Raw genomic sequence first — 17,384 nt, forward strand, 5'->3', positions numbered from 1 at the left:
TCCTTATGTCAAGAACATAAGCATAATTCTTATAATTATAGCATTTCTGGTTATTTAGATGGATACTGCTTTATTGAGTTCTTGAAAAATTTTAATAACAGAGTAAGAGAAGCTTTTTGAGGAAAAACTTTAAGAGTTTTGAAAATGTTTCTTGGGTTGAGTTTTTTCTCAACTGCCAATGATTTTGAAAATAGCATGTGAAACACTTCACTTGAAGAAAATGTATTTTTATTTATAGCTATTCCTCCCAAATTATGTTTGTAATAAAGCTACTTAAAGCTAAACAGTTTCATATTGTACTAAGCAAAGATTCTGAAATCACCTAGTGAACATCAACACTGTCAAAAACCAGGAAAATTTCCAATCTATTATATTATACAAGTAAATTTTCAACCTATTATATATACAAGTATATATTATACAAGTAATCTATTATACAAGAATTGTCTAGAAGAAGACAATTCTAGGATGTACATAGGAAAAGTCTAGGAAATTCCAGGATTTAGCCTATTTGCACTGGTAACTCTAACTTCAAACTTTCAACAAACAGGCACAAAGATTCCACTGGAATCCTCTCAGTCTCAGGAAGAATAAAGGGTTACCTTTCCCTGTAAATCATTTCCAGAATAAAATATCCTCATTCACAGTCACCCAAAGAGTATAAGGAGTTCTTAATAGAAGCATAATTGTCCTGTGATTGTATATCTTTTTGCATGAGGATTATAACAATAAAGAATATATAAGGATTCTACTTGGAGAGCTAAGCAGCAATAATTATAAACTCATTATTGATGGAAGAACAGTTAAGGAAATATCTTGCTTATTGAGAAAAAAGGTTGAGAAGACAGTAGAATGGGGGTTGCAAGGAGATGGGGATGGTAGGATGAGGAATGTTTAATGGGTACAGAGTTTCAGTTTTGGAAGATGAAAAAGTTTCAGAGATTGGTTGTATAACAAGGTGAATATATTTAAACACCAATGAACTGTATACTTCGAAGTGGTTAAGGTAGTACATTTCTTGTTATGTACTGTTTTAAACACACATAAACACAAGTTGAGCAAGATCAGAAGGGAGGAATTCAGACTGATTAAGGATATGTTTTTCTACTTCTAATAAATTGTAAGTTATAGCTGAAAAAAACAAGGTTGAGGAGTTATTCAAGACTTGGTCAACTTGTGAGAAGACAAATTACCTGTGGATTTGAATTGGGCTGGAAAGACTCAAGAGTATCTTGGTTATCAAATCTGGGGAGAATGTAACCAGTAGGCACACGTCAAGTAGTTTGAACCTGAATTTCAGAGATGGGGAACTGACATTCCCAGTGATCACTGCCCAGAAAGCTAGCCAACAAATACTGAAGTGGGTAGCCATTCCCTTCTCCAGGGGATCTTCCCGACCCAGGGATTGAACCCCGGGAATCCGGGTCTCTTGCACTGCAGGCAGACTCTTTACCATCTGAGCCACCAGGGAAGCCCCTAATATGACAGCACAAAATCTTAAATACTTGGATTTGTGTATTAAGCCTCTCTTAGAGAGCTACAGATATTACTTGCTAATAACATAACCAAAAAATCATCTTCCATCGTGTTATGCCTGACAGTATTAAAATTTAAGCAATTCCAGCTACAAAAATGATATGGATGAAAGACTGTAAGTCTAAGACAAAGAATGGCCTCCAGACCATCTGTATCAGAATGAAAAAAGCCAATCTCAAACTCTACTCTGGACCAACAAAATCAGAATCTCCAGGGATGGGGACAAGAACCTGCATTTTTAATTGCTATGTATGCTAATATTTGAGAATGTCTAGGCTGAATTTTTTTTTTTTTTTTTGGCTTCATTGCATAGTACATGGGATCTTAGTTCACCAACTAGGAAGCAAACCCACATTGCCCACACTGGAAGGTAGATTCTCAACCACTGGACCAGCAGGGAGGTTCTGGGCTGATTTAAAGAGAGAAAATGTTGTCATTTTAATGGAAGTTAGAACTCATTAAAGGCAAATATAAAGTTAAATTCCGAAGGAGATTCTTGATGACATCATCATGACCATGGTCCTTTGAGTTCTTCAGAGGCACAGAAGAGATTCTCTGCTGTGGTAAAGGAGGGACCATTAGATGAACAAAAAATTCTCTTGAAAGCATTAGGAGAGACACATTCCTATGACAGTTTTCTGCTCCAAGGGCCAGTTGTCTGGCTGAGTTTGAAATTTTCAGAACTACAATGAGAACTTTATAGCTCTAAAGCAGAGATGACTTTAGCCAAATAGCAAATATTTGGCATGAATGCTGTTCTTTTCTCTTTCCCTCTAGAGGCAAATTTCTAGCACTTTAGGGCAGCCAACCAACTGTAGTAACAAACAAGATGAAGCCAATTTGTCCCTGTTTCTCCAAGGCATGGAAGGGGATGCAGAAAGAACTGGTCTCTCTTTATAATTTTATACACACACATACAATAATCTTGTAGAGTAAAATGTAGTTAGCTAAATAGTTAGAAATATGTAATACATATACAGTTTATGGACTTTGGCATAATATATTTCAATGTATTCAGGTCTCTCTCTTAAAGGTATTATAGTACTTGTCCTTTTGAAATTTGGATATGTTACAGTATCACAGAAAGCACAAATGGCTTAAGAAGTGACCAGAAAAAAAAGTGGACTCTCCAAGTGAGAACTGATTTTCATATTGGTTTACACTAGATCCCTGAATTTAGATATTATTGCCACTAATATCCTTCAGCCTTTTGTAAAGCCTTGAAATTCTCCAGGAGAGAATCACACATATTATTTGCAACAATAATCAACTTTCTCGGAAGCCTAATCTGTAATACAGACTATCTGAGCTGAAATTAGCAAACTTCACGGCTTCTTTCCATCTTAAATTAGTAGTGCAAAAAAAAAAAAAAGAAGTGAAAATATTATTTTATTGCTTCAATCTTTAAACAGAATTTAATCTGGATTTCTATAAAGAAAACCTTTATTTGATAATATCCAATAATTTGGTTTTCCAACTTACCATACTGTCATGGCTTTCCAAATAAGCCTGTATAAGTCCTTTCAAAAAAGCCAAAGTAAATACTAAATTTATTCCTTAAAAAAAATCCTTTCTGAAAAGAATGATTAAAAATAAAAAATTTCTTATGAAAATTAAAGTTGGATTTGATTTTGAAGGGCAAATTTCATGAAACCTGTCTTAACTAATTCATTTAAGTAGTAAAGCTCATGAAAATTGGAAAGCTGGGTCTTGTTTCGCAGTAACAAGTGCTGGGAGGAAGTGATCAAGTTCCTCTTTTTCCAGAATAATATTAGAAAAACTGAAATCACACTTCTTTATCCTACCTGTTAAATCAACAGAGGACCTGACTACAAAAGTTCTAACCATTATTTCTAAGAAATTCACTCTAAGTAGAAAAGAGTTATCAAAGTTACAATAGTCCACTTATTTTTCTGATTTATTAATTACCTTTATGCATCATGTGTGAGGGAATCTTCTCTACCCAGGGATTGAACCCAGGTCTCCTGCACTGCAGGCAGATTCTTTACCAGCTGAGCTACCCGGGAAGCCCATCTCTGATAGATCAGCAGTTAATCTTTTTCACAATTAGGAATTCGTTCATTGTGAATTCACTCATTCACTCAGTAAGCACTGAAGCTGTAAAGAGAAGTTAAAGAACTTGCAGAACCACCAAGTGTATACATATGAATTTAGTATTTCTGATAGGATGTGATCCACTAAAATGACAGCTGCTAAGAGTTTACATATAGTCATATTTATTAATTATATTTATATATAAAATAGCTTTTATTAATTTTGATCAACACGCTAATTATAGAATGTCCTCAAGTTGACAAACATAAGATGAATTATTAATATGTTAGTTATGTTTCCAAATAATATTCCCAGTGAGTATTTAGGTGAAGTATCTCTAAATTTAAATCAGTGGGTCCAACTGTTAATCTGAAAAAGTACGTAAATACACTATAGTGTGTGTGTGTGTGTGTGTGTGTATATATACATATATATATATATTTCCTCTATCCTCTGCATACAGATAGGACTTAGGAAGATGGTGAAAATATCACAGTCTTGCAAAAGAATTATACTGTATCTCTTACCACTTATGTATCTTGAGAGCTAAGCAGCATTTTAAGTTTTAACCTTTATTATCTGTTTACCTAGCCTATTTTAGTAATTATGGACCTTTGAAGTACATGGAGTATATCACAAAATGTAAATTTAAGGGACCAAACTAATTCCAAGGTCCCTTCAAGTCCTAATACTTAGTATTCACTAAAACTTGTATTAACAGTTCTTGAGTATAGAAATTATTCACTTTCCTTTAGCAAGACTTGTCTACCAGTTATTAATAAATCAAAAATATGTTACAGTCTCCACAAATCTGAAAGCTAAGCTTTTCACATAAGGATTCATAATGGTTAATTCCAATCACAATTATCTCAAGATAGCTGTTAAAAAATCAGAGGCAACTAATGAATTCTTAAATGTAATGAAAGGGAAGAAAATAATTCTTTACCCAACCTCTAGTCAATTTATTCAAAAAGGTTAAAATATGAAAGTGAATGGCATAAAGCAGAAAGAGTAGGATGGCAGAAAAAGTTGCAAAAAACCATCTTTTTGTCAACTCTGGGATTTGTAAACTTCTCAAAGCAGAAGGAATAATGCTGGATCTTTTTCCCAGCAAGATGCTACAGTTGTCTTGACCCAAGTTTCTGCTTCAGCATCCTGTGTAGCTAAGGTAGAATCATATCAACCTAGAGTACTGTAAGTACTAAAGTATGGTCCCCAGATCGGCCGCATGGGGTCCCCTGCAAATATATGAGAAACACAAATTCTTGCTCCTCTCTTCACTCCCCATACCTAAGGAACAGAAACTCTGGGGGTAAGGGCCACTAAACTGGTTTAACAAACCCTCTAGGTGATTCTAATTCTCTTAAAGTTTGAAAACCACTGGATCTGTAAACAGGGCAGGCATCACAGTTTATCCTTTTGGAGTTCAGAAGAAAAAGAGGAAACTTGGTAATTAAAATATGAAAATGAATGGAACAATGCAGAAAGAGTAGGATGGCAGAAAAAGTTGCCAAAAAGAAAAAAAAAAAAAAACACCCAATGAAACTCTAATATTGCCAAGACCTGTTAGACATAACCAGTTAACTTTGGATCATGAAAATTAAACTGCAGACCCACAGTGAATAGTAATTTGTTTCCTCTGTGCCCTTTGGGTAGAATTGGAATGATCATCTGTATTTTCATCATCTGATCCCTTTAAAAAGTTATTCACATTTATTTGAAACACTTGGTCAGGATAAGAGGTTCAATCTATAATCTACACCAAAAATCAAGTAAGTTGGATTGGCATCATAGTTTAACCAGCTAGATAAATGTTCATGTAAATAAGTGTCTTTTGGTGGTACCAGCCCCAGGTATAGGGAATAGTTTTGGATTAAAAATAATTCCCAGTAATCGGAGGCAGATTTATTGACAGTGGTGGCTGGGGTAGACTGTGCTTTATTAGTTGGGGTTAAATCTCAGAGTAAGTCTTAAAGGCATTCTGGCCTAACTGAGCACACTCTTTGGCTTTGTGTCAATAAGGATCAAATATATTCTGAACCAGTTTCTAAGCCTCTGGAAAATTATATTAAGATAAGGATAACAGTAGAAGATGTCTAGCAAAGCCTAGAGCATGGAAGACAATAGTACTTATTAGTACTTCCTAGAGCATGGAAGTAGTCATTAGTACCGATAAATCTTACTTGACTCTCCCTTTTGTTAACACTTTCTGTTTGAAAATGGTCATGGTGCAATTTTCCTAGAGGCTAAATTCATTTCTGAAATTACCTGTCAATCATGTTAGTCAAAATATTTTCTGAAGACCTGCTGGGTACTGAACAGTGGGAGTAACTGACCTTTCAGGCTGTATCATCCCAAGTAAAATGTTTTCTCATCATCTTAAACTGTTACACAGAAGTTCTGATCAGAGTGTTGAAATTAGTTAAGTGAAGCAGCAGCCCTTCTTTCTTAAGAGTCCAAAGTCAAGTTCATAGGGCCTTTTATACTTTTTCAAAGATGAGCTTTAGCCTTTCTTTGTGGTGTTTCAATAGTCATTGGAACAAATAAATAGGATAGAGAGGGGCCACGGTGGTAGTGGGAAAAAAACGAGTCTTTAACCACTTTCAAGGAAATCAACACTGGATATTCATTGGAAGGACTAACGTTGAAGCTGAAGCTCCGATACTTTGGTCACCTGATGCAAAGAGCCGACTCATTGGAAAAGACTCTGTTGCTGGGAAAGATGGAGGGCAGGAGGAGAAGGGGACGACAGAGGATGAGATGGTTGGATGGCGTCATCAACTCAATGGACATGAGTTTGAGCAAACTCTGGGAGACGGCGAAGGACAGGGAAGCCTGGCGCGATGCAGGGTTGTAAACAGTCAGATGTGAGTTAGCGACTGAACCACCATACCACCTTCAACAGGGTAGAATGTACAGAAGGGATGGGAAAGATAAGGAAGGTTATTTATAAGCGACAGAATTTAAAAGTCTATTTTTATGCCTGATGATAACATGGTTTACCCTTTTGTGGGAATTTACTAAACAGTGATCGATGTGTGTTTGTGTGCTCAGTTGCTCAACTGTGTCTGACTCAAAAGTGTCTGACTCTTTGCAACCTTGTGGGCTGACTGCAGCCTACCAGGCTCCTCTGTCCATGGGATTTTCCAGGCCAGAATACTGGAGTGGGGTGCCACTTCCTCCTCCAGGGGGCCAGGGCGTCTTCCTGACTCAGGAAGATTCCTTGCGAGTCTAGAACCCGAGACTCTTGCGTCTCTTGTGTTGGCAGGCAGATTCTTTGCCACTGAGCCACTTGGTAAGCCCTTTATGCATCCTACCCAAAAGATAAAACCCCATAGTAAATGCAACTGAAACTTCAGACTATTCTACCTATTTAAATTCTAGACTGACAATTATTGGCATAAATCACCTTGCTAGTTTAAAGGACCTAGAAATAAAATATAGCTGTTTCTGAAGTAAATTAGCAAATGATAAGAAAAGTTCTGTACGTTCTGTACATACAAGGTGTCTTGTACATATCCATATCTTTATTCCTAAGTCAGCTCAAGATTTTGTTGTTTCATCTGCTGGGTAATTCTGTCACTTAGCTGTGTTCTTTTGGTAAAGCTGCTTGGAGGGTCTGAAATGGGAAACTGAGAAAAATTTCTACAAAATGGCCAGGGTGAAGAACTGCCAAACTAAAGTATTCTTTTTCATCCGAGTTAGATTTCAAACTACACTGAAGAAGAAGCAATCATGAATCTAAAATGGATCTGCTATTTTGAGGAGAAGGAGAGAAAAAAAAATTCTACAACAGCCAATTCACTCTACAGAATCTGTTGATCAGATTACTAGCGTGAACCACCACCAGCTAAAGGCTTTCATTAAATGCTTCTGCAATGGAATTTTATGTGTACAGGTATTTTTGAAATTGACAGATCACATATGTGTATATGCACTTCAAAATACACTTTCCTTGCTCTAAAATGCTGTCTTTGATAAAGAAATAGGCCTCCAAAAGATGGGTTTAGAGAGAAAGGTGTCACTTTTTGTGATTGCTGTTGTTTAGTCGCTAAGTCATGCCTGATTCTTTGTGATCCCATGGACTCTAGCCCTCCAGGTTCCTCTGTCCATGGGATTTTTCCATGCAAGAATACTGGAGTGGGTTGCCATTTTCTTCTCCAGGGGATCTTCCCAAGCCAGGGATCAAACCCGTATCTCCTGCATTGGCAGGCGGATCCTTTAAAGCTGAGCCACCTGGGAGGCCAGTCACTCTTTGTAACTTTTTAACTCCCCTCTATCGGCAGTGATGTAGGCGGTGCACAGGGGAGGACTGGGATGCCTAAATAAAAGCCTTTGAGACAAAGACCTGTGTGATGCTCCTTGTCTCTCCAATCACCAACCTCTGCAGTTTCTCAAGGCTAAAAACAATAATACAGCAAACTTATTATGGTTTATCTTGACACACCCTAGTAGTTACAGTCCTCTGCAGCAGAACAATACTGTTTGAAGTTCATCGTTCTTGATATTCTCTGTTAAATGTCATGACTTGTAATATAGGACATTCAATAAGACCAAGGAGATTGGGGTCAAAGGAAGTATCTGATTGTCAGGGACCAATGTGATGATAGTTGCAGTATATTATTTAGCAATATAATTTATGGTTATTTCTGGAACAATGGCATTTCAGTAACTGATGTTAACTTTAATATTTCTTAAGATAAAAAAATGACTACAGTATGTATAGACCTAGTGATGCTGCTTTCTAAAAAGGAAACCTTGAATAGACAACAAAAATTTTTGTTAAAAAATTTAAAGCCTAGGGTAGTTATGGAGTAAGTATACAACAATTTGGTTCTAAAGAAGACTACGAACAAAATTGTCTCTCGTGTGGTTACAGGGATACACACATTCTAAAACTGACACTCCTGCTAGTCTTTCAGGCATCCTGTCAGGTTGTTACATTATTATAGTTGTTATTAATATAAAGAGAATATCTCTTACACTTTCCAGTTCAGGTATTATTCATCTGTTTTTTCTTTCACTCCCCATCAATACAGAATTTAAAAAGTTTAGAGTAGGAGGGAACCCTAGCTTCTAGGACAAAATTGTTCATGTTTCATATAAAGAAACAACTGAACCAAACTTAAATGATTTGCTCAGGGCCAGGCCATACACTGGCAGAATTAGGTCTTATGATTCTTTCTCAAATGCTCTTTCAAAGGTTAAATAAACAGATTTCATTCTGAGAATGACTTATTTATCTCAGTTCTCTTAGACTGATTTCTTTCGTTACAGTCAAGCAAAATAATCAGCCATCACCTTTCTCTTCTCTATTTCTTCTTTTATATTTGTGACCTCTAGACAACAACTTCAGCAAACCCACAACAAACCATAAATAAAATCCTGAATTATCCTACACAATTATTTCTTCTAAAAAGACAAAATACTGAATATTTCAAAATATGGGCATCTCAGATTAAGACATTCTGCCTCTACCCAGATCAAATAACCAGATTTATATTGCTATTTTGATAAAGACTTATCAAAAGATCTTCCCAACTCAGGGATCAAACCTGGGTCTCCTGCATTGCAGGCAGATTCTTTACGATCTAAGCCACCAGGTAATCCCTTGATAAAGACTAAAACCAACAAAAGCATTTTCCCCACAATCTTACACTTTGAGTGACTTTTAAATGTTTAAATACTGTAAACTCTTTTCTTAGGGATTACTTTCCTTTTTCTTTACTCCTAGTATTTCCTGGGAACAATGAATAGTTTGAGTAGAATAATATGGAAACTAAGTATAAAGAGGTAAAAATCATGTACAGACAATGGCTATTCAATCTTAGAAAAAAAGTCAACAACACTCAAGAAGAAATCGTATATCCCATTTAAAAGAGTGTTCTCTCCATATTCACATTACAAACTACTTTCACTATAGCAGCACTAATTCATTTCCAGTAAGATTTTATTTACTAGATGTTACTGGCCTCAATAAGGCTAAGCAATATCTCACAAGGGATACTGCAAAGAAGGTAAAGTTTGGGGAAAAAATTTACCAGAAAGCATCAACATGGGAAACTCTTTAATGAAGGATGGAAAATTATTAATATTTTTAGCCTAAACGTGAGCAAAACTCTTTCCAAAGGTGAATTTACCTTCCTTTTGATCCCTCTCTTTAAAAAAGGAACAATACCTACATACCATTTTAAGCTTAAACAACTAAATACCTGGAAATCTTAATCAATGTTATAGACTCTGCAAAGGATAGTGAGTTGTTCACTAAAATGAAAGAAGCAAACTTTAAAAATATATGTTTAAGACAATCTCGCTTTCTAACAACACCTTTCTCATGTTACAAACAGAAAATCATGCCATTATGATTATTCTAAAGATGAATTAAAGTGCTTTAATTTTTTAAGTCTTTAAACATTTTCATAAAGTTTACATATACTAATCCATAAAAAAATTATTTCTCAACCCATATACTCTTGAAGTTACTTCTAACAATATTGGAGTTTTTACTTTGGTTGCTTTAATTCATAACTAGATAGGAGCCTTCATGGTTCAAGTACTGGACGTTAATCTTCCAGAACATAATCTTTTCCTGTTGGCTATTAGAAAACTGACCTTAAAATGCCCCCTTGATGTGAATAAAAAGAGAATTACGACTTTTTGCTAGGAGGGGTTGGGGAATTAAAGCAACTTTGTTTATATTTTCAGGAATAGTAATTATGCTACTACATTTTAAAACAATTATATGTGCTATTTTATATTCTTCTGGCAGAGAACAGAAATGGTTTAATTGTATTTTTAACCACACAGCCCTAAGGTATTTAGTCTTTTCCCAAATCATCATAGTATCTTTTGGTCTCAAGGAACTCTGGTAGACTCTGGGTCCCTCAAAGGGACCCAATGCTTTAAATAATCAGAACTAGCATTTTCTGTTTTTTTTGTTTAGTCTTGGATTTGACTAAGTGCTAACTGAATGATTAATTAATAACTATACTTTTCTTATCATATATATAAACGCTTATGTTATTAAATCAACAATCTTCAACAGGGTCATAACCTTTTGTGATGGTTCTAGTATTGATTTTCTCTAATAATGATAAGGTCTTTGGATAAAAATAATAGTAACAGAATTAGTAAAAACTGATTAAAAGTGATAATTTATTAAAGCTTTTAAATATGGGTATTTTTCATGAGGACACAGTTAATTTAAAATAATCTTTGGGTAAACAATTTCATATCCTGAACTGTATTACATCAAGAAAAAGAACACCACTTTTTTGAGGGGCAGGAGAGGGAGAGATATGAGCACAAAGTAGTTTGGAATAAGGAAGGATAACTGAATATTTATACATTTAAAAATTGATATGTACATATATTTGCACTTTGAGTAAACTCCAATGGGAGTCATCTGAAATTTCCTTGGGGTTCCCTTGGTGTCATAAATAGCTCAAATTAAATGCTATGGTAACTAGATCAAACATGGCATCTAAAAGAGAAGGGGAAAAATACACTTATAATGATAGACCTAATATTGATACTACTGGGTACAAGAGAGTGTCTATATGTTTTTAACTGTATGTTTTAAAAGAATGTGTGTATATATACATATGTGTATATGCAGAGTAACTTTAGAAGGATGCACAAGAAATTGGTAACACTAGTTGCTACCTTTCAGTGTCTATCAATCTGGAGCATCTAAATTTTGTACTATATGCAGGTTTTCCCTATTCAAAAATATTGATTAAATAAATTTAAATTGCTTAAAAAAACCATGTCAAATTAAGGAGAAAAGATTTTTGACATTACTCAAGAAAATACACTAACACATAAACTGTTTTTCTACATAAATTTGAGTATGACAGAGTAACTGTGATCTAAAAACCCAATTTTCACAAGACATTAAATTGGGAAAAACACATTTCCCTGTACCTCATTTCTACAGCATTGTGGACTACAGATTGTCTTAACAGCATGCGAACATCTCTCCTCTCTTCCTCTGATGGGCTAGCCATGAGCCATCATTTCTCTATGAAATTCAAGGAATCTTGAAGGAAACTCCAGAAGGATTTTAAGAATCTGTATTTGGCAGGGATAAATATTACACCTGTATTATTCTGTTGGCACAGAGTCAATTTTAAATTCTCTTTGTGGTTTACTTTAGATTTTTATCCTGCCAATACCAAATATGTTTGGTGTTTTGGTAAAAGACAGACTTCAAACTACGTGGTGACTAAGCAAAGTTCTTATATAAAGCTTGAATAAGATTTTATAAATAGTTCCAATGAAAGACACTTGGAAATAAGCAGGAAAAAAGAAACTCATACTTATGAAAAAGTTATTTTCAGTATACTACTTCAAGTTTCCAATCAAGTCCTATTTAAATATTAAAATAAACATAAAATCTAAAGGAATGATAGTACAAATATCAACTTTCCATGGCAGCTGCTTATTAAAACTGAATGTCTGAGGGTATATTCCAATTTCATCCTCTTCAGATTGTGCAGCTCAGATAAATGTTTATTTTACTGAAAATATTTGCAAAATTACAATATAAATACATGAGTATATTAAGATAGGATCACTCTATATAATGTATTCTTATCCACATATATAAAATGAATGCAGTAAATATAGTATACTCTTGATGAATTGTTAGTACACAGTGTTTCTTAGTAAAGTACATACAACCTATTATTAAGCAACAATTATCTACTTTTCAAATGTACATCTTAGGAAGTTTTCAGGATGGAAGGATACACTAAGTCCCCTAATACCCTTTTCGGTTGGTGAAAGTTAGTTCTGCAAATTTTGAAATAATGTCATATTTATTTTAGCAATTGTTCTTAGTTTCTTTGCATTTCCTTAATTTGAACATCATGTCTTTAGTCTGGTTGTTTTTTTAATGATGCCATATCAGCCAATCATACTTTGAATTCTAATACAGTACCAGGTACTGTCTTTTCATTAGTAAGTGAAACATGCATCAGAAATGAAACAGAATCATTAAAAGTTTTTTTTGCTTGCACAAATTTCCAAAATTCATTTTCAGGGTATTATGGGGAGTCTCAATTAGATATAATCTCAACTGTAATACTAGTCTGGGCTAGAAAGAGTTTAATTAATTGATTCTAGTCCTTAAGGATACAAATATGAACTCTAAAATTCTCTGTTAGGTGTCTCGGGATTTACTTCAGAGGCATCTTCTACCCTTCTCCATGACACTGGTTGAATGGAAACTTGTTACTACAGCAGTTCCAACACAAACATATGCATGCAACAGCTCACCCTACAGACTCTAAACTACACACTATTGAAACACGTCCCACCAGTCCAGTGGCATAAATGTACATCTTTTATATACAAAAGGTAAAGTGCATTATTAAATTAGTGAACTGACAGATTGTCTGCCCGGACCATATAGCTTTCAAATAGACAAATGTGAAATTCCCCCATTAGAACCCATTATTTCAAGAGGTTCCAACTAGCTTTTCCACCCTGTCATTTATTTTTTGGCCATGCTCTTTAGTGCAAATAAGCTTGTGTTTGACTCAAGTTTAAGGGACATGGCAGTTTGGGGCTTTAACAAGGAAGATTATAAAGTGTGGCAGAAGTTGAATACTTTTATAATACATTGCATCTCTTGCATATAAGCAACAGATTAGTGCGGCTTTCAACTGGTAGGAGCACACTGCCGACAATGAAGAGGAACCCGTTTCCAGATTTCGTACTACCAGCTTATATGATTACAGTTTTGAGTCTGTACCACATTATGCTTGGATTATTATGTGCAAACATCATCAGTGTTTTAGAATTATATAGTGAAAGAGTAATTTTGGTTACTAACTGAAATGCTCACTTTTTGATTGCTAACATCCAGTTGCCTTAAGAGTTTTATATCTTCAAGGCAGGGATCCTAGTATTTTGAAGAATACCATGTACACTTGCAGCTCCATTTGTGATACAAATGACAATAAATAAAATGTATATTGCACAGATAAGAGTAGTAGCTTATTTTATAAGATACATGGCAATACATGTCCTAATACCAGAGTTTTGGACTGGATCTTACTGGATTATGGCTAATGAATGATTGGAAATTTTAAGTATCAAAAAATCATAGCATCATTTCCTTTTTCAGTGAACATTAACTTTGGAAAAAAAAGAAACTAAAGGACTGGCAGAAGGCTTAATGATTTTAAAGTATATTCAACTGCCGGTATATATGCATCTATGCAATCCATAGCTTTGAGATGGTAAAAACTTTGAAGTATACATACCATGTAGAAAATTTGGCTGCTTAATCCATTTTTAACTTAAATTGTTAATGAAAAATTAAACTAGTAATATTTATATACAATGAGTTAAAGATATTTACGTCTGACATAGTAGTGTGTGTGAATATATATATATAACACACATATATACATACATATATATATGTACATATATATATATATATATATATATATAGACACACACACTCAAATCTTACCAGACTAAAAACCAAAAAGGAAATCATTTAGACTTAACGGATATAAATATGTTAGAAGAGAAGGTTTTAAGAGAGAGTACACAGTCACAGCAATAGTGAGAGGAATGCTCAAATAGTGGAATATTCACAGCTCCAGTTTGCCAAAATCTGACAGGTTAATTATTATTCATAGGCACTATGATGGGCAGCAAAGCAATCAGTAGTATTGTAATGCAAGGGCACACCATTCCTTCCTAGAACCCAAAGCTACTTTTTATCAAGTCTACAATAGTTACTTTACAGTGAGGACTGTTTAAAGATCCTTGCTACTTTTAGAGTCTCAACACCCACCATGTGCTATTAACTCTAGTACTAACATCATCTTCTAACCTTCAGCTGTTCCACAGTGATCCAGATGGTCCACAATTATAATGAACTAGTGAGATTCCTTCACACTGTTTGAGGAAACCGGAAATACAATCCGTAAGCCAACACCAGCATATACGTCTGGGTTACTGACTGCTTGTTTTTAAGTAACATGAATTAGTGAAATTCATTTTCTTAATTCATCTCGTTTAGTGACCTTTTGGGGGACAACCTCTGGAGGGAAAACAACTGTTAAAATAATTGTGAATTACTTATAGCATATAAAAGAAGAGCTACATTCTGATCTCAATCCGAGCAGTCAGCTCTCATCAATGAGAGCTATATTTAGGGGTTGAAATCAGTGTTTGGCTCCTAAACATGATTATATGGACTTATTGTGTGGGAGGTGAGGAAAGCCGAGAGAAAAGACAGTAATTTCATTCAGAATAAAATGCAGCTCAACAGATAAAATTTCAGTCAGTTAATACAGGGTGGGTTGGTACACATATATATTATATCCACTTGTTTAAAAAACTGCTTAGGTGTTGGAAAATTGCAGTGGCACTTCCTGGAAAGTAATTTTTCATACAAGTAAATGGGTGAGTCTTGTGTAAAGTAAACTTTCTTAAGTATCATAAAGAGCACCTTGGAAAATGCCTGAATTTTCTTTTCAAATATGCTTGTAACCAATCTTCAAATAATATTTTTTCAGGCTGAAATTTTATGTTTATTCTAAACGCTTTTTAGAAAAGAGAAAACTTTTCCTGGAATTAAAACACCTGTAAAAGTCAGGTTTATACTGGAAGTGTTGAAATGGTCTTAAGGTGCTAAAAGTGCTACTAAAATATATTATTATAGGTGTATTTTTATATCAGATAACTGGTGCACCAACCCCTCTGAAATAGTGTTAAAGCAGCAGCAAAAAATATAACACCTTGAGTCTATGATATATTTTGGGAAAGAACCTCTTACAACCTTCAAATTAGTATGAAAAGCTAAAATATCAAGATTTCCACAGCAAAGCCATAGGATGAAGCCTCCCACGCAACAGTGACATAAAAAGTAATTCCTGAAACTTTGGAAAGCCACTAATAATATATGGTACAATCATCAGAGGTGAAGATAGGATTGTAACTAGCTTAGAATAACCAATAAAAACTCTTATGGCGCTCATACGGCAACTATAAACTGTAGGGTTACCACAAAATTTGAAATTATAGCATACTATAGTAACTAAGATTTGATTCTTTAATGGGACTGTTTAATATTCAGTTATCCAATGGACACTGAATATATTTCACCTTGTCCTTTTATAAATAAATAAATATATTTAGAATAGAAGTCAATTTCTGTTTCTGTGGTAACTGTCCTACAGGTAATTCTAGCAGCTTTTAATGAAGTAGGCATGGAATACTTTTTGGGGGGGAACTTATTAAATAGAAATCACACTTCCATATTAGGTATATGTATTTTTTTCAGGCTTATGTCATAGTGCAATGTAAATCTTAGCTAGGGTACTTAGAAGGTCAGAATGTCATACTTTGTGCTGATTTGCATACTTCAATAGTCTGGAGCAGTTGAAGCAGGTAAACTATTTAGCTTTGGGAAGGCAGGAGTTCCCATAAGAATTAGAGTGTTCTACGGGTAACATAACATGAGAATCAGACTCCTTGAAGTATAAACTACTAGAGGTATTACTGATAACAAAGGGCCCCAAAAGAGGAGAAATTTCTTCAAATGAGTATGGATCAGTTCTTTTAGCCAATCTATGATTTTAACTTTTGCCTGATGGAGTTCACTTTCATCTTAGTCGAGGCATGCTTGTTCTTCACCACTGGCCCTTCTGCCATCCATGCTCTTTTCTTTATGGCTGTTGCAAATTTTCCTCATCTCTTCTTCATACTTGATAAAATTCTCCCCAAACCTTGTCCAAGCTTTGAACGGAACGGTAATAGTATTACGGTAAGGTGGCCTCACCTCACTTACCTTCAGGAAAATTCCATATTTATTAGAGCCCACATCAAAGTAGAACCTTTTATTGTCCACTCTGAAAGAAGTCCCCTCGGGGAGTTCCACGGGGTCGTCGTCTCCACCTCTGCGTTCTTCGATGTCCCCTTCGCCATAGTCTTCGATGAGCTGAACCAAGGCGTCGCGGAACTCGATCATTCCTTGAGCTGGGAGGACAATAGTCTGCTCTTGGCCCAAAGTGTGGCCAAAATAACCTATCATGCCAGTCCCCCGCATCATGGTTTGTCTAATCCTTAGGAAGCGCCCCCGCTGGTTTTCCTTCAGGTCTAGATAGTATTTCCTGTTGTCCCTCTCGATGTAGTCTGTTTTGAGGACACTGTGGGGGTGCTCTTCGGACCCCACCGAGACCGGCGGGGAGGGCGCTGAGTGCTTCTGTCTCCTCCTGGAGCCCTGCTCTTTGCCGTGACCGTGCTCTTGTCGGTGGCCTTTCAGGCCCAGGTGGGCATAGTGCTCGATGAAGTCCCCTAGACAGTCCTTCAGCTCCGCTGCTACCGACAGGGAGAGGGTCAGTTTACTCTTTCTGATATTGTCTTGCCGGCCTCTCCCTATCCAGACTTCGGCTATCTTCAGGAACCGGCCCCGCGAGCTCTGCTTCACGTCTAGGTAAAACCTCTTTTTCTGGATGTCCACTCGTTTGGAGGCCAGCTCCTGGATTTCGGCGGCGCCCCCAGCCTGACTAGGGGTGGCTGAAGCTGCGTAGTGGGGGTAGTGGGAGTGCTGGGCCTGGGGGAACAGTCTACTCTTGCTTAGGCCAGAGACCCCTACATTCTTGCCGCCGCGGCCACGGCCGCCGCCGCCGCCGCCTCCCCTTCGCCTGGCTCTTTCCATCTTCAGCTGCAAGTGACAAACAGACACACGGGGTGGGGTGGGGGAGGGGGTGTTGAGAACAATCGCAGACGCCCCTCGGCCTGCGCTGCCCCAGCCTCTGCCC

The 17,384-nt window shown here is 36.0% G+C and overlaps 1 protein-coding gene across 4 annotated transcripts in view; it reads right to left on the reverse strand.

The window, feature by feature from the left end:
* PURG (purine rich element binding protein G) overlaps nucleotides 1-17,384 on the reverse strand; it is a 37,631-nt gene that overhangs the window by 19,742 nt on the left and 505 nt on the right. Inside the window, exons 2-3 of one of the 4 annotated variants that reach the window (XM_043893953.1) lie at nucleotides 16,412-17,287; nucleotides 2,332-7,991 (exon numbers count right to left, since the gene is read on the reverse strand). In XM_043893953.1, coding sequence (XP_043749888.1) covers nucleotides 7,986-7,991; nucleotides 16,412-17,281 — 876 coding nt within the window. In that variant the 5' untranslated portion in view covers nucleotides 17,282-17,287 and the 3' untranslated portion in view covers nucleotides 2,332-7,985. Of the gene's footprint in view, nucleotides 1-2,331; nucleotides 7,992-12,479; nucleotides 17,288-17,384 lie in introns of those variants that run through there. The other 3 variants (XM_043893952.1, XM_043893951.1, XM_043893950.1) reach the window with 3 other exon arrangements.

This window comes from Cervus elaphus, chromosome 32, assembly GCF_910594005.1.
Source record: "Cervus elaphus chromosome 32, mCerEla1.1, whole genome shotgun sequence".
In the NCBI taxonomy this organism is placed as follows: Eukaryota; Metazoa; Chordata; class Mammalia; order Artiodactyla; family Cervidae; genus Cervus; species Cervus elaphus.